The 25292-nt window shown below is 40.2% G+C and overlaps 2 protein-coding genes across 12 annotated transcripts in view; one reads left to right on the top strand and one right to left on the bottom strand.

Moving 5' to 3' along the window:
- Window positions 1-15839, top strand: part of LOC149110407 (uncharacterized) — a 36137-nt gene extending 20298 nt beyond the window's left edge. For 6 of the 8 annotated variants that reach the window (XM_089292737.1, XM_089292735.1, XM_089292733.1 and 3 more), the window contains 7 exons: window positions 1-70; window positions 316-378; window positions 1787-1879; window positions 3130-3228; window positions 9010-9102; window positions 10135-10233; window positions 12226-15839. The exon at window positions 1-70 is cut by the window's left edge and continues 29 nt beyond it. In XM_089292737.1, coding sequence (XP_089148863.1) covers window positions 1-70; window positions 316-378; window positions 1787-1879; window positions 3130-3228; window positions 9010-9102; window positions 10135-10233; window positions 12226-14915 — 3207 coding nt within the window. In that variant the 3' untranslated portion in view covers window positions 14916-15839. The remainder of the gene's footprint in view (window positions 71-315; window positions 379-1786; window positions 1880-3129; window positions 3229-9009; window positions 9103-10134; window positions 10234-12225) is intronic. The other 2 variants (XM_089292738.1, XM_089292739.1) reach the window with 2 other exon arrangements.
- The window catches only part of LOC110043257 (serine/threonine-protein phosphatase 2A 56 kDa regulatory subunit gamma isoform-like), a 73115-nt gene that overhangs the window by 36394 nt on the left and 11429 nt on the right, over window positions 1-25292 (bottom strand). For 2 of the 4 annotated variants that reach the window (XM_089292747.1, XM_089292751.1), the window contains 8 exons: window positions 24090-24143; window positions 23759-23809; window positions 23563-23682; window positions 22420-22547; window positions 21598-21699; window positions 20669-20741; window positions 20293-20421; window positions 17368-19765 (listed from right to left, as the gene is read on the bottom strand). In XM_089292747.1, the coding sequence (XP_089148873.1) occupies window positions 19628-19765; window positions 20293-20421; window positions 20669-20741; window positions 21598-21699; window positions 22420-22547; window positions 23563-23682; window positions 23759-23809; window positions 24090-24143 (795 nt within the window). In that variant the 3' untranslated portion in view covers window positions 17368-19627. Of the gene's footprint in view, window positions 1-17367; window positions 19766-20265; window positions 20422-20668; window positions 20742-21597; window positions 21700-22419; window positions 22548-23562; window positions 23683-23758; window positions 23810-24089; window positions 24144-25292 lie in introns of those variants that run through there. The other 2 variants (XM_089292748.1, XM_089292750.1) reach the window with 2 other exon arrangements.

Here is a 25292-nt window from a genome sequence, read left to right as displayed (position 1 = left end):
AAAAGTGAGATAGGGAACATGAGTGACAAGTTAGACACTTTGATGACCTACAGAGAGACCAAGGATGAAGGTCAGTTCTAAATAAAAACTGGTAGCATTTTTGCACAGTTAAAAAACAGCTTATCCAGCGAAAGAAACATTTTGACAATAGCGAAAAAGTGACGATGTTATGTGGTCAATAAAAACATATTTCGTGACTTAATGACACGAACCTGCTGTACAAGATTGTGTAAACACAACCTTCTCGTTTGTCTGGATTGACTTGAATGTACTTCAACAGTCAACGCAAACTAATGTACCACGCTTTATCCACAGAGAGAGATGAGTTCCAGGAGATGAAAAGGGAAATACGAACCATCAGCGAAAAGTTGAATGAAGGTAGAGATTTAATTAGTCGTTTTACGAGGTAATCTTAACACGCAGTTCGACAATGTGATCTTAAACATCCTACGAGAAAAGTCTCTTTCTGCGGAAGAGAAGTAAAACAAAGTGAAGTGTGATCATCGCAGTAAATTTTCCAATTTAAGCAACTGGAAAGAAGAAGCCTGAAAAAAATCAGGGCTTCAACGGGATTCGAACCCGTGACCTCCGCGATACCGGTGCGATGCTCTACCAACTGAGCTATGAAGCCACACATTGGGAGCGAGGTCAATTAATTGAGTTCATACTTCACATCATTTCACTCACGGGAAGATATGAACTCAATTAATTGACCTCGCTCCCAATGTGTGGCTTCATAGCTCAGTTGGTAGAGCATCGCACCGGTATCGCGGAGGTCACGGGTTCGAATCCCGTTGAAGCCCTGATTTTTTTCAGGCTTCTTCTTTCCAGTTGCTTAAATTGGAAAATTTACTGCGATGATCACACTTCACTTTCATCTACTACCGCAGTTCAAATATGAATTATTTCATATATACTTCACAGAAGTAAAACAGTCGTTTCAAATCTAAAAAGAACTCTTTCTGCTTGCCTATGATTACTCATGTTTAATACAACTTACACACCTTTTATTCTGAACTAAGAAAGTCTTGGATTCCATTGTTGTTAGCTTAGTGTGAATTAATGGCTGTGGTCACATGAACACTGTTAACAGTAGTTTGATCGTTAGACTGCAGACCTAACTACGATTCTACACGCGCGTTCTGATTGGTCAGTAAAGTTGCCAAACTTATGTTCTATTATACTTGTGAACACACGGTTATCGAACTAGGCAGAACTAGGCGAGAACTAGAGAATTCAGAACACTAGCAATAGCAAATGTTATAAACTGTTTAGGCTTTCACTGGCTGAGATATCAATAACACAAATATCTTTCATTTAACATGTACATTGAAATTTGCAAGGAAAAACAGAACCAGAAGTTTGTCGCGATACAATGCTTAATCTTTATTTCATGGCTAAAATGTTGCGCTGATTCCGTCAACACTTGAGTTTTTAGGGAAGTTTTACTTAGTATTAAAAGGACAGAATGAGAACAGAATGAAAGGCTGTAGTGACTTTAAAAAAGTAGCAAGGAAAGTTCAAAGAACTTACTAGTAGTACTTAAAATAAGTTATCTGGAGAAAACAAATATTTCTCGTGCTCTTTTGCAAGAAGTAAGAAATTTCAAGTCTTAATTATCAGCTCTTGGGAGCTTCTCTGTCTCCTGAATAAGGATCGCGTCATATATCGTTTCATACAATTCTGAAAAGTAAAGTAAACGAAAACAACAAACTAAACTTGGGAGTAATGAACAATCCGTAGTAAGCTTTAAAGTAAAGTTAACGTGATGAGTTTTGTTTCCCAGAAAACCTCAAAGAGACACTCGAGCAAATGAGAAAACTAATGAAAAGTGTCAGTGGAAAGTTACACTCCTTGAGAGAATCCAGCCAAGATGAAGGTCAGTAGACGTTAAGATTTATAAATAATAGCCTCCATTTCGCGCGAAAATATGCTCGGATATTTGTCCGCGGACATTATCTGTTCCGAGAAGCGAACAGTTTTCCGAGAGCTTCAAGGGACAGATAATGTCCAGTTAAGCGGAAATATCCGAATATATTTTTTCAGTCAAATCGGGGCTATTGTGTTTATTATCCTTCAAATATTTTTCGCAACATGCAGGATTTGAAACTTGGGGAATATCACTTGCTATTCCCCAGTTTTGGGTGGCGTATATTTAGTCACGTGACACGTCTAGACCAATCATGTGCGAGCAAAAATATTGGATGGATTATAATTGAAGATATTCAGATTCCATCTCTAGTCAAGAGAAAGGTTTTCCTGTAACTGACGCAGTGAACGTCAAGTAAACAATTAATAAAGAAAAAATAGGGTCATTATTCAGTTCAAACTCGTAGAAGTTTCGATAGTTTTCCCAACGTCAACATGTCAAGCTATAGTTTGATGTAACCATGACTGAAAAGCAGTTTTCAATTGATTGTGGCAAAACCAAAATCAAAGTAATCACTCTAACCAACCACAAAGGACACAGAGAATCCAGAAGCCATCAAAACTCGAAGTAATTACATACAGCTGACGCGAAGCGCGGAAAAACGTGTGCGAGCGAGTCATGATTAGTTTTGGTTTTACTTCTGATTGGATGAAAAAGTGGCGCGAGATTTTTAAGCCAATCGTGTAGCGTAGTAATGTTAGCTCAATATTACTTTTCGACACTTACATCACTTGCAAAACAATTCGGACGTACGTTAAAATTTCGGACGTTTTAATTTTCGTACACTTTTTATTTCATTTCAGACAAATTTCCAACAAAACTTCTGAAACATAGCTTAAGTAAATTTACACCCAGAAAACATGAATGTATCTCAACGTTTTTGAGATACACTGACGAGGAAATATCACGAATTCTACCAAGTCGTTACGTATCTCAACTATCGTGTGTAGAGTTCTCTCCATAATGGAAACCAAGAGCTTTGGAGCTACTTAAAGCTTTTACTTTGTACTGCACTGTAAATATTACGCTTAAAAATTTCGGACGGTTTAATTTTCGGACACTTTTTTCGTCCGAAATTAAAATCGTCCGACCTTTTTGGCAAGTAATGTAGTAAAAGTAGTTCTAACAGTGAGTTTATGATGATAAAGCTACCACCTGCGCACTTATTAACGAAGGCTGATGTTAATTTTCATCCTCAGACAAAATTAGAAACGACCTTCAACAGATGAAAAGTGAGATAGGGAACATGAGTGACAAGTTAGACACTTTGATGACACAGAGAGAGACCAAGGATGAAGGTCAGTTCTAAATAAAAACTGGTAGCATTCTTTGCACAATACAAAAAAAGCTTTTTTACCCAAAAAACACCTTGACGAAGTGAAAAAAAAACTGATGTTACGCAGGCATTTGCTTATCTGACTCAGCCATGAGCGAGCCTTTTAAACTTTAATTTATGGAAGATGCTGTGTACAAGATTTTTCCACTGATTTTAATTATGATTTTATATTAACCACTTGTCTTGAGCTTAGAAACTTGTCTATTCTATCCGTCATGCACTCACTCCACCAGGTCTACTTTTGGCGGGCTCTCTTTACTCTCTTAGTTTACACATTTCGTGACATAATGACAAGAACCTGCTGTACTGGATTCTGTTGGGGCTGATCTAGGGGGTTAGGGGGGTTAGGGGGGTTAGGCGGGTTAGTGGGGTTCGGTCGATCTCCCTATGTTAAAAAAATATGAGGTATTATAACACGCTGACTTGGCCTCAGAAAGCCGGAAATCCCATATCTGAAGACCTCACTTTTAAACATTTTCAGGGGGAGGATGCCCCTGGAACCCCCTACGAGGGAACGCTTTCGGCGGTCCCTATCTCGTACCCCCTTTTCTAACATCTCGTATCCGACCCAGTTGTGTAAACATAACTTTCTTGTTTGTTTGGATTGACTTGAATGTACTTCAACAGTAGTAGTAATGGACGCTCAAATGACCGATAACAAATCAGGAGCCGAGAAGGACAATAGGCTATTGTTTGGAGAACAATGGACTCTATTGTTCTCCAAATCCAAGATGGCGCTATTTATTTTTAACCAATCCGGAGCCGAATTAAGAATTCAAGATGGCGGCGCCCACGAAAGTCGGCCATGTTGGAAAACAGCCCACCAGCCTCGACAGAGGACTGGGATCGGTCTCACGGTTTTCCATGGCGACACAAATCACGCCAGGGTCACGCAAAATAATGTCATGCAACTTCAAAATCGATACTTACAGTGTCCTGTGGTCCTAAACGACAGAGGTCCGTCCGGCAAGTGGCCATGATGAAGACTGAGAGACTAGGGTCCGAAATAAGCACATCCGAGGATTTAGAGTGTAGTGACGGGTCTCGGATGACACTTATATACCTCTCTATTCGTTCCAAAGCATCCTGGGACGGTGACCTCATCGGGAACCAATCCTAGACTTGCCCCACTCCCTTCGCGGTCGAAGGGGTAAAAATAGGGGTGAGGGGGAACTCCCTGTTCCAAAGCATTGTGGGACTGTGACCTCATTGGGAACCCGATCCTAGACTTGTCACACTCCCTTCTCGACCGGAGGGGTAAAATGGGGATGAGGAGGTACTCCCTTTTAGTCTGGTATATAAAACCTTCACACGTTTTGAAAGGGAGCAAACAAAGTTGTTGACTTACGAAGTGGAAGTTAGAAGAAGTCGAAGACTACTAGGATTGACCCCCGAAGTAGATGAGTTCAAGGACAAATGTTTCATCTGTCAAGGCGACCTTGTCATTGACTCCTTGACTCGATGAAGTACGAAAACTTACTGCTGTGGAAAATTTTTGCACAAGAGATGTTTGCAACAGGAGTTACAATACTCAGATAAGTGCGGACATTGCAAAACCTCAAATCCTCGGGGGAATGAGAATGAGGAACAACTTTCACCTTGGGACGAGGTGGTACGCGAGAGGATTACCAACGCAACGAATGCCATCAATAGGTATCGGCAAGGGGGACGGCCTTAACATATTCACAATCGCAACATTGTTTCGTGGAGGACCTTGCCGTTCCATGTGAATCTTTCCATCTATTCAATAAACGTTATAAAGACTCATACTCTTTTTCTTGTTTTTTTTAAGGAGTTTTTTGAGTTACAATAAAAGTTACACGTTACAACCAAGCTGTGTCTTCAGGGTAAATGGGGGGTGAAAAGAATGACTGAAGAGTTAATCTGTTGATAATCACTTCATCCTCAGCGTCGAAGTGCAGCCACGACAGGAACAATAACCTAAACTTTACTTCGCGTTGGCAGAGCATTACGTCCGTGGGGATGTTTCTACTGAACATTCCATACACCATCTGTCTTATTGATTGAGTAATGGTCATCCACGGCAAGTTGACATAGGCATGGATGTATAGGGTAGCGTTTCGCCTTTGCTGCACGAAGATGGTGAGTCTTGTATAAAATTCAAACCAGATGGAAAGATTCACATGGAACGGCAAGGTCCTCCACGAAACAATGTTGCGATTGTGAATATGTTAAGGCCGTCCCCCTTGCCGATACCTATTGATGGCATTCGTTGCGTTGGTAATCCTCTCGCGTACCACCTCGTCCCAAGGTGAAAGTTGTTCCTCATCTTCATTCCCACGAGGATTTGAGGTTTTGCAATGTCCGCGCTTATCTGAGTATTGTAACTCCTGTTGCAAACATCTCTCGTGCAAAAATTTTCCACAGCAGTAAGTTTTCGTACTTCATCGAGTCAAGGAGTCAATGACAAGGTCGCCTTGACAGATGAAACATTTGTCCTTGAACTCATCTACTTCGGGGGTCAATCCTAGTAGTCTTCGACTTCTTCTAACTTCCACTTCGTAAGTCAACAACTTTGTTTGCTCCCTTTCAAAACGTGTGAAGGTTTTATATACCAGACTAAAAGGGAGTACCCCCTCATCCCTATTTTACCCCTCCGGTCGAGAAGGGAGTGTGACAAGTCTAGGATTGGGTTCCCAATGAGGTCACAGTCCCACAATGCTTTGGAACGGGGAGTTCCCCCTCACCCCTATTTTTACCCCTTCGACCGCGAAGGGAGTGGGGCAAGTCTAGGATTGGTTCCCGATGAGGTCACCGTCCCAGGATGCTTTGGAACGAATAGAGAGGTATATAAGTGTCATCCGAGACCCGTCACTTCACTCTAAATCCTCGGATGTGCTTATTTCGGACCCTAGTCTCTCAGTCTTCATCATGGCCACTTGCCGGACGGACCTCTGTCGTTTAGGACCACAGGACACTGTAAGTATCGATTTTGAAGTTGCATGACATTATTTTGCGTGACCCTGGCGTGATTTGTGTCGTCATGGAAAACCGTGAGACCGATCCCAGTCCTCTGTCGAGGCTGGTGGGCTGTTTTCCAACATGGCCGACTTTCGTGGGCGCCGCCATCTTGAATTCTTAATTCGGCTCCGGATTGGTTAAAAATAAATAGCGCCATCTTGGATTTGGAGAACAATAGAGTCCATTGTTCTTCAAACAATAGCCTATTGTCTTTCTCGGCTCCTGATTGGTTACCGGTCATTTGAGCGTTCAGTACTTCTAACAGTCAACACAAACTGATGTACCACGCTTTATTCACAGAGGGTATCAAGAAAAGCCGATCAAATTCAAAGACAATGCTTTTTGTTTAGTGTCACAAATATGGCCATAGAAGGAGATCTTGAAACAATAGCTTTAGTGCGAAACAAAGGCTTATTAATTCACGAGGGAAATTCAAACTTGCTTTTATTACAATAGCGACATTCACGAGAGGAATTCAAAGATAGTCGATCACTGCACGAGCGGGAAATTTGTCGAAAGCGCGTTCGTGTCAAATCTTACCTGGGGGAGGCAGTGAGAGTAACTTTTTGTTTGAGGTCACTTGTTACTCAGGAAGGGTCGGTTAAGAAATGGAATGTCGCAACTGAGAGACTGGCAAAGAGTGATGAACTCAATGAAAATTTCTCATTCCGTAAAATTGACAGGCAGCTCGGTTTCAGATCTCACAATGTTAGAATAGGATCTTGGTTTGTGTTCGTAGCGCTCTGAAACTATATTGATGGGCTTTTGCAACCTCTGGCTTACACTCGAATGCATGTCGGAACATGGATGCACGCTACTCGCATTTATTCCCATCGCTGCTAAAATAAGCCGACACATTGATTTTAACAATAGTGAATTACGAAAGGAAACCCCAAAAGTAACCACCCAATGACAACGCAAATGTTTACAAAGTATTTAAATCGGGTTTAAACCACGGCCAAATTAGCAGGCTCCATTACCAGCCGCTGTTCGGGAAAGGAGCTCGCGCTCCTTCCCCGAAGCCTCAGGGAGGAACGTAGACCAGACATGAGAGAGCGGCGGAAATCGAGCCTACCGAATTAGGTATTTAATGGCACAAGCACTTCGCGCAAACAAGGCAGCAATATTTTTAGATATTGATCAATTCGCATTATTTGAAATTGATAAATGCGGTCGCTTAAACAGGAACGAATAAAACAATAGATGGCTATTTTCTGACCTCCCTGATAAAAATGATCCATTGTCAAGTTTCAAGCGATCGGAGTTCGCGCGCGCGCCTCTTTATTTGCTTTAATACGTTCTCAAGATTACGAAGGCCAATAGCTGTTAAAATACTACCCTTAGTTATAAAAATAAATCCGCCTTTCAAGTATTTTTCACAGACTTAGGGCCGATCTTATGTGTGGGTGGGTTTTTTTTCTTTTTTGTTTTCTGTTTCATTTGATGCAATCGGCATTCTATTAAAAGCAATCGCTTTGTTCAAGTTATCAATGAATGAACACAAGACACAAATGATGAAAACTAGAGAAACGTCCGGGTGTAATGAGGACTGATACTTGCTAAGTAATGTTTTCGAAATTTAAGGTAAAGTCCGTCGGCGGTGGGAATTTTGTAATTCATTTTCAACACAATCGAGCACAGAGTTGCGCACCGACACAGATACAGCCCTCTCTTACAGAGGTTTATGAGGCCGAAAGCCGTTTCTATTCTTTCTTTTCTTACGAGTAAGGCAAGTTAGTTTTAAAATTCACAACTCTTGACCAAGTCAAGCTATCGATACTGAACTTCTTTGTTTTGTGTCGTTGTGCTGCGCGCTATTATCAACTGATCAAAAATCGTATAAAGGAATCCAGCATTTCCAGGTTTCTTGCTTGGGGTTAATAACAATATTAATAAACCTTATTACATACTTACAAAGGGCTATTCGGTATGTACTTAGAAAAAAAAATTAATGGCTGAATTAATGGCTGTGGTTACAGAAACACCGGTAACAATAGTTTGGTCGTTAGACTTCAGACTCAACTGTAGTTAATGGCTGCAGTAGACTCTACGGTTGCACTAATTTCCTTAACTACAGTTAGTTCTGATTAGCCTTTATAAGAATAACTGAGATTCTACACGCGTGCTGTCATTGGTCAATAGAGTTACCCAACTTATAATGTTCTATTGCACTTTAAAACACACGGTTCTCGATATGGCAGAACTTCGCGAGAACTAGAGAATTCAGAACACTAGCGATAGCAAATGTTGTAAACAGTTTCGGCTTTCACTGACTGAGATATCAATAACACGAATATCTTTCATTCAACATACACTTTGAACCTTGCAAGGATAAACAGAACCAAAAGTTGGTCGCGATATAATGCTTGATCGTTTGAGACCAGAATGAACGGTTGTAGCATGGAATATTTTACACAGGTCGCCTATATCATATTCATAACAATGACGAATTTAAAATTGGTAACTGTGACTTAAAAAAGTAACAAGCAAAGTTCAAAGAACTCATCAGTAGAATTTTAAAAAAAGTTATCTGGAGAAAACAAATAGTTCTCCTGCTATTTTTCAAGAAGTATGAAATTTCAAGTATTTATTATCAGCTCTTGGGAGCTTGTCTGTCTCCTGAATAAGGATCGCGTTATCTGTCATCTCATACAATTCTGAAAAATAAAGAAACGAAAATAAAAAGGCCAAAACTTGAACGTACAGAACAATCCGTAGTAAGCTTTAAACTAAACCTAATGTGCTGAGTTTTGTTTCCCAGAAAACCTCAAAGAGACACTCGAGGAAATGAGAAAACAAACGAAAAGCGTCAGTGAAAAGTTGGATTCCTTGAGAGAATCCAGCCAAGATGAAGGTCAGTAGACGTTAAGATATATAAATAATAGCCTCCATTTGGCGCGAAAACATGCTCGGATATTTGTCCGTGGACATTATCTGTTCCGAGAAGCGAACAGTTTTCCGAGAGCTTCGGGGAACAGGTAATATCTAAGCACAAATATCCGAGAATATTTTTTAAGTAAAATCGGGGCTATGGTGTTTATTATCCTTCAAGCATTTTTCGCAGCATACGGGATTTGAAACTTGGGGAATATATAAACAATAGCCTCCATTTGGCGCGGAGAGATGTTAGGATATTTGTCCGCGGACATTATCTTGTCCGAGAAGCGAACAGTTTTCTGAGAGCGAAGCTCAAGGAAAACTGTGAGCTTAGAGGAACAGATAATCTCCAAGGGCAAATATACGAGCACATTTTTGCGCCAAATGCAGGCTATTGTGTTTATTATCCTTCCAATATGTTTCCGCAACACGTGCGGTTTTGAAAATTGGGAAATATCCTCGGATATTCCCTAATTTTAGCTGGGGAATAATCGGTCACGTGACGTGTTTAGACTAATCACGCGCGAACAAAAATATTTGATGGATTATAATTGAGGATATTTAGATTCCATCTCTAGTCAAGAGAAAAGTTTTTCTGTAATTAACGCAGTAAACGTCAACTAAACAATTAATAAATGAAAAAACACAGGGTCATTATTCAGTTCACACTGGTAGAAGTTTTGATAAATTTGCCAACGTCAACATTTGTCGAGCTATAGTTTGGTGTAACTATGAGTGTAAAGTGATCACTCTAGCCAATTGCAAAGGACACAGACAATCCAGAAGCCATCAAAACTCGAAGTAAATACATGGGGCTGACGCAAAGCGCGGGAAAACGAGTGTAAACGAGTCACAATTGGTTTTGGTTATACTTCTGATTGGATGAAAAAGTGGCGCGAGATTTTTAAGCCAATCGTGTATAGCGTAGTGCTCAAATGGACACTTACGTGAAAATCGCTCTAACAGCTACTTTGTCGTAATAAAGGCTGATGTTAATTTTCATCCTCAGACAAAATTAGAAACGACCTTGAACAGATGAAAAGTGAGATAGGGAACATGAGGGAGAAGTTAGACACTTTGATGACACACAGAGAGACTGAGGATGAAGGTCAGTTCTAGATAAAAACTGGTAGCATATTTCCACAGTAAAACCACAGCTTATCCAGCGAAAGAAATATTTTGACGAAAGTGAAAAAGTAATGATTCTGTGCAGCCATTAGCTTATATTAAGCTGTGAATGAGCCTTTTAAACTTTTATTGAAAATAAAGATTACAATTATGATTTTAAATTAACCACATGTCACGGGCTTAGGGATAAACTTGTCTACCCCAAAAGGTTTTAAACTGCATTTCCTGCACCGTTTCATCCAGGCGTCATGTCTCTTGCATCTCCTAGAAGTCACGCTATAAATTTATTCGAGCCTCCCAAATAACAAAAAAGGCTCAATATTCAAGAATCAAACCTTAAGGTATCAGTGTACCCCAAATGACCACCATTCTTTGGCGCCGCTTTACGGTCGGACGTTTGACGCAAACCCCAGCAAAGTATATAATTTCTGAAAGCTTAATAATTGTAGATTACGAAGGTATATTCATTAACATAAAAAAGTTTAAGGTTTTCCAAATATAGTGCGCTATTTCTCAAAGTACAGAGGTTCACTAATCAAGTTCGTTTCTGGTCGAATTTGAGCGGGAGAACGCGATCAACATCGCTATGTCTTCTTGACACCTTTCTCAAAAAAATGGTTTCGGGAAATTTTGATTACTTGTCAGGTTTATTTTTGACACGCAGTTAAACTTTGAGCGTTGATAAAACATGCCTTCTCTTTGCTAAAATAATCATACCTTTTGAAAGAAGCAAAAAATAAAAATTCCCCGACATCGTTTTTTTGCCTGATTATCCGGCAACGTTCTCTCCAAATTTCAGCGAAAAACGTTTAAAACTCGCCGGAAACGAACTCAAAATGTGCGCTTCACTCGCTGAAATTTTCGTTTCGAGATATGAAGGAAAATATACTTTGGGGCGTTCTTCCGGTGTAATGAGATAGTTACACAAAATCTGTGACAATTAATGACCCGTTGATCGACCAAGTGAAGGCTTAGTTTAATTTAATATCAATTACAAAGCGGGCTCAAATGTTGCTCCTGGCGGGAAAAATCTTTTGCAAGATCTAAATTCCGCTGCTCGGGAAATGATTTTCGTTCACTTTTTTATTTTCCATTTTTTAAATGCCCTAGCTAACGTGGATTCACATTCCCTCTAACGAAACAGGTTGAGAGATGCCGAAGACAGGTAAAAAGCGTTCGCGTAAACAAGGGAAAGGAAACCCACGGGGACCTACACGTGCAGATCAAGAGGTTACCACTTAGAACAGCGAAAGCGCTAAGGAACTTATGATTAAAGCAATCAACTTCTCCTGCTCAAAGCAGGTACCTCGGTCGCTAGCAGCTAACACATCAGCTCGATCGTTATCGATTGAATTCGAAAGCTTTTTCCTCTTTGAAGGTTTCTTCACACTTGCAAAAGGACAAGGACTTTTGCGTTTTTTCTTCCACGACATGGAATAGATATACCATAAGCTTTTAAATCTATCATCTACAAAAGCAAAACACTCGAAGCAACACGTCGACGACCAATTTTAAAACACAAGCACAAACGCATGAAAGTAGCACAACACCGCGTCTGTCACTTTATCTTTTAATGCAAATTTTCTTCTCATGACAACGTGTTGACAGCTATCAATTAGAGCTAATTAGTGGTAAGAAACGTTTTTCGTTAATAACTTTGCTTAGAATCAATCTTTTTTCATACAATTTTTTTAAATGAAAGATTGCAATAAGATCTATCTGAAAAAGCGAAAGACAATTTTTTTTGAAAAATGATCAAATTTGGGGTACACTGATACCTTAACCAAATGTATGTAAGTGGGAAGGGAGCGAGGCACAGCAATGTTACAAGGTCACTTTCGTATTGCAAAAATTCTACATCGGTTCAATTCCGTTTCCTTTTTTAAAAACTATATGTCTAGTCGATTGTTTGCATATTTCTTACTTACGATTGACAGGGTACTTGAAGTAGCTTTTATTTAATTACTTCTAGATGCTTTTGATCCAGCTGAGCTAATTGACGGAATTCGCCAACTCTACAAACTCCGCGAGGGATGGCTTGCACCGTTTCCCTGGTGTGAAGAGTTTCACTTTCGTCTTGATGAAATTTTTATTAGACTTAAAGTGGTCAGCAGGAAAAAAACGAGAGGAACAGCGACAGACAACATCGTGAACATGTCTGGGATCTTCAAACCACATGAAGAATGTTCACAACCAAGAACAGTGTTAATTGAAGGAAAGCCTGGTATGGGGAAAACGACTTACTGCAAAAAGCTGGTATATGACTGGGCTACAGGAAAACAACAACAAGAAGATTGTTTCCCATGGTTTGAAACAGTGCTGTTGCTGAAGTGTCGTGATATGCAGTCTGACCTGTGGGAGGCCATTGATGATCAACTTCTGCCTCGAGAAGTTGGAGAAGACGTAAGAGATAGATTCTTCAAATTCATCCGCCAGAATCAGTCTGACGTTTTGCTAGTACTCGATGGATTGGATGAGGTTCCCACTAGTAAATTGCCAGTGTTTACAGAAATCATTCAGGGCAGAGTGCTTCCAAAATGTCACTTGGTTGCGACTGCAAGGCACGAGGCTGGAATTAAGGTCCGAATACACAGTGACACCCTGCTGGAAATTGAAGGTTTTACCCAAGAAGATGCAAGTAAGTTTATCTTCAAGTACTTCAAAACATCGAAGGATTTGGCCGAAAAGCTCTTGTCCAAGCTGGAAAGCGATGGAAATCTGCAAGACATGGCCGCCAACCCTCTGAATACTGCACTCCTTTGCCTTGTTTGTGAAGAGTATCGAGGTGTTTTCCCAGAACGTAGGACGCAACTGTACGTGGAAATAATACAATGTATCCTTAGAAGATATAGAAGAAAGGAAGGACTACCAGAAGTGAACGCGGATCTCATCGAAGTGTATTACCCTCAACTGAAACATCTTGGCCGAATAGCATTGAATGGTTTACTTCAAGACAAATTGGACTTTGAGGAAAGTGAGCTTCAAAGTCATGCAGATGACTTACCTGGATTCGGATTTTTGTCAGTTCAGACTGGAGGCAGTAAACTAAGACCGCATCGACAGTATAGCTTTCTACACAAGAGTTTTCAAGAATGGTTTGCAGCCCTGTATCTTTATTGTCAGCTTACTGAGAAAGAAATCATTCCCGCCCAAATCGTTGCTGAAAAACGATTTGCTCGTGAGCTAAAAGAGGTGCTTCTATACACATGTGGTCTGTTAGCAGCACGATGCAAGGAAGAAGCAGTAGCCCTAACGAAATGTATCATGAGAGAGGTGAACCAGGATGATAGCGATGATAGTGATGCCGATAGCGATGATAGCGATGCCGATAGCGATAATAGCGATGAAAGCGATGAAAGTGATGAAAGCGATGGCGATGAAAGCGATGGCGATGAAAGCGATGGCGATGATAACGATGGCGATGATACCGATGATTGGTTGACAGTTGCATTGGAGTGCGTAAAAGAATGTAAACAAGATAACAGCAGTTTTCAAGCGGATTTGGCCCGTGAGCTTGGCTCATCTCTTCAACTTCAAACGCTGCGACTTTGTCGTGGCAAAATTGATGCTGCAAACGTTGTTGTTCTAGCTGATGTGCTAAAATCCAACACAACAGTGACAAAGTTGGATTTGTCAAGGAATTACTTTGGTTATGCTGCTGCAGCAGGTCTAGCTGAGGCGCTTAAATCCAACACAACACTAACAGTGTTGGATTTGTCACGGAATCGCATTGGTGATGCTGGTGCAGCAGGTCTAGCTGAGGCGCTTAAATCCAACACAACACTGACAGTGTTGGATTTGTCACGGAATCGCATTGGTGATGCTGGTGCAGCAGGTCTAGCTGAGGCGCTTAAATCCAACACAACACTGACAGTGTTGAAATTGTCATGGAATTTCATTGCTCATGCTGGTGCAGCAGGTCTAGCTGAGGCGCTTAAATCCAACACAACACTGACAGTGTTGAAATTGTCAGGCACTGGCATTGGTGATGCTGGTGGAGCAGGTCTAGCTGAGGCGCTTAAATCCAACACAACACTAACAGTGTTGGATTTGTCATGGAATCGCATTGGTGATGCTGGCGCAGCAGGTCTAGCTGAGGCGCTTAAATCCAACACAACACTGACAGTGTTGGATTTGTCACGGAATCGCATTGGTGATGCTGGTGCAGCAGGTCTAGCTGAGGCGCTTAAATCCAACACAACACTGACAGTGTTGAAATTGTCATGCAATTTCATTGCTCATGCTCGTGCAGCAGGTCTAGCTGAGGCGCTTAAATCCAACACAACACTGACAGTGTTGGATTTGTCACGGAATCGCATTGGTGATGCTGGTGCAACAGGTCTAGCTGAGGCGCTTAAATCCAACACAACACTGACAGTGTTGAAATTGTCATGGAATTTCATTGCTCATGCTGGTGCAGCAGGTCTAGCTGAGGCGCTTAAATCCAACACAACACTGACAGTGTTGAAATTGTCAGGCACTGGCATTGGTGATGCTGGTGCAGCAGGTCTAGCTGAGGCGCTTAAATCCAACACAACACTGACAGTGTTGGATTTGTCACGGAATCGCATTGGTGATGCTGGTGCAGCAGGTCTAGCTGAGGCGCTTAAATCCAACACAACACTGAGAAGGAATTTGTTTCCACAAATACCCGATTTCTAGCTGATTTAAGTTTTTGTTTTTGAATGAACACTGACAGATCTTTTATGTGACATATAATTCGAGACCAACTGGCTTTTAAGTAAGATACGAATTGCTTTGCTTTCAAAATTTCTTACCACTCGGAAGTCCAGAAGTAGTTAAGTTTTTTAATCATCTCTACTACAGTGGAATTTTCTAATATTTTGTCCTTTCTTCAGTCATTACACAATGAATAGGGAGTTGAGATCTGATTGGAAAAATTACGCAAGTAATCGTTAAAATTTTTCCCGGTTTGACGGTTTAAGGGAAGCATGTACTGTTGAGTTAGCGGGGAAAAATGTTCCGGGGCTTCAAATAGAAATTAGTTGACTGAAGGTCAGCCTAGTCTCTAGATGTCTCTCTTTCCAGACGAAACTAAGCCGAGGACTCCTGGGAACAACCGACTGACTTCAAGGGAAATGCTAGAATGGACCACTTTCAATATATTAAAATTTAGCTTGGCAGCGAGGCTTAGAAGACATAAACAATGGAAATTGAATGACCATGTTTATTTATTTCTTTTGTTTGTGTCCTCAAGGTCTCACTATCAAGCTGAATTTTAATATATCGAAAGTGGCCTATTGCTGTATTGTTTTTCATTAATGTAAAAAAGCTTTCAGAATTGTATCTGCATGTAACAATTTATCATATGTTTAATAAACGATGTAAATAGACAATTTTTCTATGTTTATCCGAGTTTTAATATAGTCTTTCATCTGTTTGTGATAATCTGTATTTACGTAACTAGCCAGGACTGAGAAACACACAAGCCCTGATATGTAAAATAAATTACTCTGTTGGTCTCTATTCGCAACAGTTGTTACACGACGATAATGTTTCAAAAGATGTACATGTAATGTATAAATGAGAATTAATTGTTGTAATAAAGGTGTCTTTAATCTGGAAGAGGTGAGCACTGTTCAGCGGTATGTTACAAGGTCGAAGCTCACAGTTTTCCTCGAGCTACGCTCTCGGAAAACCGTTCTCTTCTCGGAACAGGTAATGTCCGCGCACAAATATCCTAGCATATTTTCGCGTCAAATGGTTTTGTTTATATGTTCCCCAATTTTTAAACGGCGTGTATTGCGAAAAAAACATTTGAAGAATAATAAACACAATAGCCTTTATTTGGCGCGAAAAGACGCTCGGATATTTGTCCTTGCACATAATCTGTTCCTGAAATCTCAGTTTTCCTCGAGCTACGCTCTCGGAAGACTTTTCGCTTCTCGGAACAGATCATGTCCGCGGACAAATATCCTAGCATATTTTCGCGCCAAATGAAGGCTTTTATTTATTCGTTGTAATAGAGCAATAGAATCGAGCCGGAGATAGTTCTTTGATTGAGAAAACTGTTTACTTATTAGTCGACTGTTTGAATGTTTCAATGAGGCTAAAGGTCGCCACACGAGGGGACTAGTCCATGCGACAAGTAACAAGAGGAACACGTCGCAGGGACTTGTCACAAAAATTCAAACTGGTTTGAATTCGTGGGACTAGTCTCAGGGACCAAAGTTAGTCCCTGCGACTAGATTTTGAAGCAAAAATGGCCAGTTCACACGATGGAACTTGTCCCCGCGACTTGTTGCAGAGACTAGTGGCAGGGACTAGACCCCTCGTGTGTGCCGACCTTAATGTCCCAGGTAGACTAAAACGTGTTCTCGCGGACTTGACGTGCGAACGCGCCCCACCGACCTATGCCCGGAAGCGTACTTTTGGAATTGCCCAACACATTAGAAAATGATTTTGTTGAATCTTAAGTGAGATGAATACTAACAAAATGATTACATTTTGACTCTTGTGACGGTCTTAGTCTGTTAGATTTACCAGCCTCGTCCCTGGGCCCATATCCCTTCAAATGTGGGACGGCTGACATTCAGTGGGGAATCGCCCTGGGACGAGATTGGAAAATACAGTTCTACGGCAAGTGGAGCTAGCCATGAGGGGTCTGGGATAGAAAATCCCATGGCTACGCGTTTTTTATCACGTTAGGCTTGCTCAATTCGCCGAATCTTTTTCGCCATGTGGCCTAATTAGAAAACCGTTCACAGGCTATTGGATGTTTACTGGTAAGGTAAGTATGCGTTAGAGCGTAAAGGTCCATCAGGCAGGTGCGTATCTCCGGTTTCCATAGCACATAACAGCTACTACGGGAGTGCGACTCCCCCCGGATGTGATGCTACTCCGCAGGGGTAAGCACATGCAAGTAGCGTGTGGCAGGTAACCAGCTGCACCCAATGGGCCATTTCCGAGTTGGTTTTTGCCCATGTCAAAAGTGCGAAACCATTCTTCTGAAAATGTGTTCCACCTTGAGATTCATTTTCATGTATATCAAACTCATTTTTGCACGGACTCGTTTTGAAAAAGAGCCACAAGGTGACTCGGAAATGGTCTATTGTGTTCGCGAACGTAAACACCAGAAAAATACACTTCAAAATACATACCTTGATGTTTATTTTTGAATAAATATACATTTCACAGAAGAACATTTATTGTTTCATCGTTGTATTCCCCCAAAAATATAACGCGGATGCGACCTGTTACCTTGACAATGTACTCTGTATAGTAACATTACACAGATGGGGATAAAATTAGGCCTTCTCTAAAAAAACACTACTTTCGATTTCCATGTCCAATGAAAGGACGACGGTTCCCAAAGCTGCCCAAGATCACACCATTTTAGGCCACCAAATTTAGAGCGACACACACTCCGGGGAAGGGGAACTCCCGTGTAAAAAGCTCGAGGATGTTGAGCGTGGCTGAAACTTTATTCAGCCCCCAAAAATGGACCTGACAGCGTTTCTTTCTTTCTTTGAATGTAATCCTTTAAGATAACCGGATGGCCAAAAATAGTGATGTTTCGTTCAGAGCATCCTCAGTGAGGCCACAATCTGTAATTAACACCCCTATAAAGCAGGACGACGAGCATCCTCGACCTTTTCAAAACGGAGCCCCCCCTCCCCGCCCCCCCCCCCGTACCCGTGAGATACACATGTCTACAGGTTACTACAATGTCCGTCTTCTGTCAGTCATTGGGAACCAAGGTGAACCAAGGTAGATAAAACACGCCCTTTACCCTTATCAACAGAGAGATTGCATAATAAATCCACACCCACAAACCACTCGGGTCCAACCCTGGAATAAAAATAGACGAAGGACTAAGAAAATAAAAGACTTCTGTTTCAGACATTTTGTTGTACTTCGTAGCAGTTACGTAGTGTTACTTACAATTCCCCTACCATACTGAAGCTAAGTTAGTTCCCGACTTCTAAAATCATTTAGCTGACTCAAGTGGAACCTCCACTAACGGCCACCTCTCTACAGCGGCCTCTTATTTTTGTCCTGGCGGACGGTCCATACATTCAACCTTATTTTTTAACATTTACAACTGTCACCTCTCCACAACGGCCTCTAAAGCGCGTTCCAACTACCAAAATAACAACTCGACAACGGCCAGTTTATCAGCGACTGATGAAAAACAATTTTTTTTATGGCAAAAGATCACGAAACTTGATCCCTACGTACCGTTATACTACACCCTCAACCTCCCGATAACGGCCTCCTCCCTACAACGATCACCTTTCTCTGTCCCCAAGATGGCCGTTGTGAAGAGGTTCAACTGTATTAACTCAGAACTGGCCAGCACCACTTCATATTGAGGGAGCTGAATCGGTGCCACTTCTGAGACAATTCCAAAGTGATTTTCAATAAGTTAACCCCAAGTAATAAACTACCTTGATCAGAATAATTTCTTTAGAAACTCGACAATTCCCCTCACCGTCCCTGGAATTCACCACAGAGCATCTCGCAATTATTTACAAGCTTATTGTCCAAGACAATCTTTCACATATCACTCATTCTTATATTACCTTCCTTTGCGCGGGGTTCTCTATATTGTAAAAGAACCCAAAGCAACTTTTTTAAAAATATTCACAGAGGAACAGGTTGACAGTTGATTAAAACTTCTGTTTGATGTGTGCATATACCATGCAGAATGGTTTAAAACATCCATGTTCTAAATAATAAACTTAAAAACCCGTGACATAGTACAAAATGAAAGTCATAATAACTAGTAATAGTAATAACTAAAATAACTACTAATAACTAAATTCATCATCAGAAATTGATTTGGGCTTCCATCTTTGTAAAGGGGGGAGCACTTTTCACAAAATTATATGAGTGAAAGGAAAGACACTTCTTAAAGAGAGAGGGGGCTTACCAGAGCTTTAACAGTGATCCACTTAGCAGCCAATGTCTTGAAGAATTAATTTTCTGGCCATTTTTAGTAAGTTGATTAAAAACTGTCGTAAAAATCCCTTCAAAGCAAATGATTAAGGGAAAAATGGGTAATATTCTTATTCCATCCTCACAATATTAAAAGGTTTCTTCTTTATATCCACGGTTTCTTCTTGATCACATTACTTGGTACATCGACATATGGCGATGACACACTGGAGTGATGATTGTGTTGTTTCTGATTGAATTAAGGGTTTAAAAAATTTCTCGCCCAAACTAAATTAGTTTGCCTCATCTCTATGAATAGTTGCCTTACATGCTATTAGATGTAAGTTATGCCTTAAAATAAGTAAGAACACAGGGTTCAAAATAAGTCTAATAATAAAGATATCAGAGAAAACCTGTAATTGAATTTAAAAAGTTCAAATCTGCCAAATTTAGGCAACACGTAGATATGCACTTTACGTTTCGGGTGCTGAAGTAAGGTACTCCTCTGGACTATTATAATCTGACAGTGCATTTACAGTCCTTGAGTCGTGTGGAAGTTCAGATTTCCGCCGCACAAACTTCCTATTCTCTGGCTTCTTTGCAGCAAATTCCTGTCGAGAGAGATAACAATGCCAGGAAAACATTTCAGTTAGAAAAAAGCCTGTGATTAAGTTTAGTGGTCGATTGAGCTGATGTTTATCTCAGTCCGGTTTCTGTGACATGACAAACAAGAAGTGTTGCTACCCCTCCTGAATGAGATGCTAGCTAGTCTTCTCAAGGTTATCCCCCAGCCCCTCAGCATTCAAGCCACCAGTACCCATTTTTATAGGCACTGTAAGAGTAAACAACGTCTCCACAAGCACAACACAGTAATCCCTGTCAAGGTTCGAACCAAAACAACTTGATCTGGAGTCCAGGGCACAAACTATCTGGCAATCACGCCTCCCCACAGAAAACATTAGTCAAGAAGAATTTACTTCAGTGCCAAAGAATGCAGTAAGAAAATTTAGTCATAATTGAAGCAAAAACCATGTAACAATGGCAAGCTGAGAAAAAGGTAGCAACACAATTCTTGTTTGGTTTAGTTGCAGCCGGCATGTAGTTGAACAGCAAAACACCCAGCTTATTAGCAAATTACCGTTTTTGATACTTCTTGAATATAAACTGCACCTTCCTCTACACCTTCCATTTCATTACCCAACTCCATACACAAGCTTGACACTTTATCTCCATCCTCGGCATCAGTTAAACGAGCAATCTTCACATACTGAAACAAATTAAGAGATGACAATTATCATCTGAGTGCTTATCACCTACACAAGAGGGCAAGACAAGATTAACAAAAGCTTAATTAACTTGCATAGCTAAATAAGGTACACCACATCCTGCACAAGGCAGATTACAATTTGATGGTTTTGTATGTAAAGAACATGAAAACAGGTAGCAACATACTCCCTACATCATAGTTGATTATTAATGTTGTCCTTTATAGTTTGGCAATCAAGTGTACTTACATTAGGGTTCTTACGAGCTAGTTCATCTATTTTTAGCCAAGCTTCTTCCCTCTCTTTAAGCTTCTCTTTTTCCCTAAGAATAACAGCAACAATAATTCTAGTTGTCAAAATGAAACTCTAAGCTCACAAATCCCCATCTCTATCCACAAATCGAACAAGGCACAATGTCACTGAGATACAGTTTAGCCCAATCCCAGAAAAAAATCAACTTAACTAAAATTCCCTTACCCCAGTTGATAAGCGAGGGTGGCAAAGGGTTTATGCACGACACATGCCAAGAGGGAACATTTGTGTCTGACATGTGAAAAGCCACTAAAATACATTGATTTGTGAATTCATAAGAAAAAACATTGTTAACAGTAGCTAAAAGTATGTAACTCATGAATTTTGTTAACATTTGCCAGGAAAATGGGATCACACATGCACATCACCCCCTTGCTTCCCTCTTAAACTTTATTAATTTTAACAGTGCTCTTTTAGTAGTCCCAACTAATCATAAAGAAGATCATTGAGCAACACCAAAAACACCTGGGCAAGAAAAAATGGCATGGATGACAACAGCAGAAAGAGCCCAAGTATAAGAAGGGCTACTTTTACTGCTAATTTCTTGCACCTAGAGAATGCTTGGGGTATTTAACTGCTTTTAAAACACTCTCAAACATGCATCAGAAAACTCAATTAACAGTGCAAAGCTTTAGTAGTACATTTTTGTGGCCAAGGTTTTCACATATCTTGTCATCAATTACACTTTGAAGATACCCTAAATTCACATTTCTCTTAATTAATAGTTTAAGCATATTTAGTCCTGAGTCCAGTGCACTAGCTGTTCAGCCACTGCATGCCCCAATCAGGTACACCTCATCATTAACTACCTGCTCACAAAAAACCCCTTAAGCTTCTAGTCAAATTATTTTTAACTAGAGCAATACCTCTGTTTTTCTTGTTTATATTTTTGTGAGCATTCATCGAAGAGCTTTTGATTCATCTCCATAAAGAGCTTCAAGGCATTGTATATCAGACCATGAATTGTCCTAAGAAAGAACAAAATAAACATTTCAGCTTTCTCAACAGTTTCCCCAGCCTGCATTCAACAACCACCATGAATCTGTAAGCAGAGATTAACAATTGGGCAAGAAACCAAAAAAATGTACCAAACACAGGGCTCAAAAAAACTTGAATTCCAGCTCTCTGTTTGGACAAGCAGCTCTCAAATTTTGCTTGCCCTGAGCAAGTCCAAGTTTGCCTTTTTCTTATTTGGTTGGCAGACAACTTGCCTGGGCCGTTGCTCATTGGACACGTGAGAATAAAAGTTCCTTGCCTGGCAAGATAATCTATTAGTCCTGGACGAACACAGAGCACTTTTTTTGAGCCCAACAAACAATGAATAGTCATCGATTCTTCACATGGAGGAGTAAAGAAAACCCCCTCGCAAGAATCTTAGACCTAAAGGTAAGTAATTAGTTTTTCTGATATTTTGAAAGCCTTTCATTTAGCCCAAAATCAAACTTACATTGAAAAATTTTGAGAAAGCAGTGTTTATATTTTGTGAAAATGTTCTAAACCATCACAGGCTTAATTTTGCAATCAAATATAATCACTTCTACTCATTTTAGTCTCCTGCTACTTTGTCGATCAGCGCAGCATACATATACATTCCTGCCTGGATACAATACAGAACAACACCTATAACAAGCACGTAAGTTCAAAATCAACAAGCATCTTCACTAATTAAAAGAAAACTTGTTTCTTACTTGTTCCAGTGGTTTTTTGAATGTCTATACAAGGAAGGAAACATGATGGGCACTATGATACCAGCATTGTCACTCATCAAGCTCATCACATACTCGTTATTCCAATAATACAAAGCACGCTCAGCAACCTGTCAAATTTATGAGAAATGAATTATTGTTGAAGCATCATAAAATAGAGTCCTCTACTGCTGAGCTTATCCCGGCCTCCACAACATGAAACTACATGTACTAAGAGTGTTGCTAGTCAACATGGATGGGATACTTATACTTGTATATCACAAGATGTTTTTTGTCAGGGTTCTCTAACATCACACTGGTGTCAATTTATACTTGAACGTGTGTCAGAGAGGCAGCATTAGAATAAAGTGCCTAGGCTAAGAACACAATGCAATGACCCAGCACTTGAACCCAGAATGCATTACTCCAGAAAATATGCATGCCCTCTCTAAGCAAGGTTTTTTGGTTTCCCCACCCCAATCCACCCCTCTGGAAATTCCAGATTGGTTTTGTACAACACAATAATACAATAATTTCATTTATATAGTGAGTATATACAAATCTCTGTATCACTTTACAGTCATGAGAGTAAAACTAAATATAATAATTTAAACTAAATTAAGTATAGACTTTAAGATAGACATAATAGACCTTTCCCACATTCCAGCAAACAATGGCACTGAGTCAAGGTCAGGGTGGACAAAAATACAGCAACGATATGAAAATGTCCACCCCAACCTCGCTCTGGTGCTATTGTTCGTACGCACTGAAGCGGAATGCGGGAAAGGTCTATTATCTAAAAGCAACTCTGATTCATACATGTATTTCGCCTTAAAATCTTTGGCTTCTAAGACACAACCCCCCCACACCTCCCAACCCCACCCCTAGGAATTTCCAGTGACCTTCCATGAGGTGGGGAAGGGTATTTTCTGGGATAACACATTTTGTAATGCAGACAGACCACTGTGCTACCCATTGCAGTACCATAGCAATGGTGGTACTGTACAAGCATGAATTAACTAACATACATCTCAAAATGTAGGTGTAACTTACAGTACAATCCAAACTGTATCAGTTATATGTATTCATGAAATAACAGGGAGCTACTGATCAACAAGAATTCAAATGGTTAATAAATCTACTTACTTGAAAGTGTGGGCTGGATATACATTTTGCCAGTTGTCGGAAAAGTGGTTCTAAGATTTTTGAGAATTCTGATGGCTCAATGACATCAAGAATTTCTTCAAGCTCATTAAGAAACATCACCTGTGAATACATTAATTAAATTTCGTTTTTGTTAGACTCTCAGATGTAAATTCAAATATAAATTGTACAAACCCACCTCTTTAGGGCTGTGTACCTTTGGCCAGAACTTCATCAGTGACAGAATGACCTTGAGAACAAAAAAGTTGACCAGTAAGATATGAAAAATGTCAGAGACTGAAACTAGTAATCCTGACAACTCAAGCAATACATTTGCTTGTACAGTGGAACCCTGTCGAACCTGGTCACCAATGGGGCACAAACATCTGGCCTTACTGACATGGTGGCCGAATTAAAGGAGTTCTTTAAATAATAAAATGACTGACTGAGCTTTCGTTTGGGCCAGAATGAAGTGGCCGTAATAAACGAGGTCGCCTTAACACGGGTTTCCTTTCTATCATGATTCTTACCGGTTCTGTAAGACCAGGGTCCTTTTCCAAGAACTGTACAATGCAGTAGGCCAACTGGGTAGATATGAAAAATCATATAATTTGCATGAATTTAACTCACCCAATTGCACTATTGGCAAGGGTTATTAACAATAATTTTTGCTTTACAATGTGCCATCAAGCAGACAGGTGATTTGAGAGTAAATTTACACAAGGATACTGCCTTCTTTGGTCCATAACCACAATTCAAAATTACATAATAAGTCTTTTGATTGGTTCTTACATTTGATCTATTGGAGAACAGATGTACAGATGATACCATTTATATTTTTGGGTTTCTTTATTATAAATCACTGACACATGTATGTAGATTTCATGTTGCTGTGCTCTGTTTAGAAACTGATCACAGAAGAAGTCAAAGTATGATAAAGACATTCAGTGCCACACTCACCTGATGGCTGGACTGTGCCACTGTTTTTTTCTTAACACATTTTTACATCATCTGTGGTCTATTACTATTAAACAGACACATGGCAACATGGAATCTATTTGTTAAAAGGATTAAAACAGGTTGCATTCATCCTCAATCTGTCAAGCCTCCAAGAAATAACCTGCAAACAAAAACTCTCTTGGTGCTGACTTTTATTCTGTGACACTGTCTCTCGAGTGCAGTTTTTCTTCTGCGAGACATTTGATCAAGCAGCTAATCTCCTTTATGATCTGAAATCTCTCTGTCTATTGTTAAGGCGGTTGATTGATTGAAGGTTTTCAGGAGTTGCGCCTCTCTAAAACAACTACATAATCAGGGGTCGGATGGAATGATGTCACATAAACATGGCCTGGCTGCCAACTACAATTCAAACTGATGGCCTCTGAAGTCGCTTCTTTCGAGAGTAATTTCTTCAGGATAGCAGGCACTTCAGAGGCTGAAACTTTGGTGAGTGAAAAAACTGAATGTTTACTTGCTATAGGTAAAGACGTCAGCTTTTTGGAGTGACCTTCTCCTTTAATGAAACCCCTGCATAACTATTTCCAAACATGCACCAATTTTGAAGTAATGGAAAAGCCACCTTTTAAAGTGCCACTAACCCCCAATTTTTTTTTTTCATTTAATAAAATCTACCAGTTTTCCTGATTACTTCAGTGAAAAAATTATCTTGATTGATAAAATCCCTGCGTTTCTACAGGCGTTTAAACATGTAATTTCCATGTTCACGACCGCGC

The sequence above is a fragment of the Orbicella faveolata genome, unplaced genomic scaffold, assembly GCF_042242905.1.
Source record: "Orbicella faveolata isolate gen_17 unplaced genomic scaffold, um_ofav_v1 contig_24, whole genome shotgun sequence".
NCBI classification, from domain to species: Eukaryota; Metazoa; Cnidaria; class Anthozoa; order Scleractinia; family Merulinidae; genus Orbicella; species Orbicella faveolata.
This window is presented reverse-complemented; position numbering and strand designations above follow the sequence as displayed.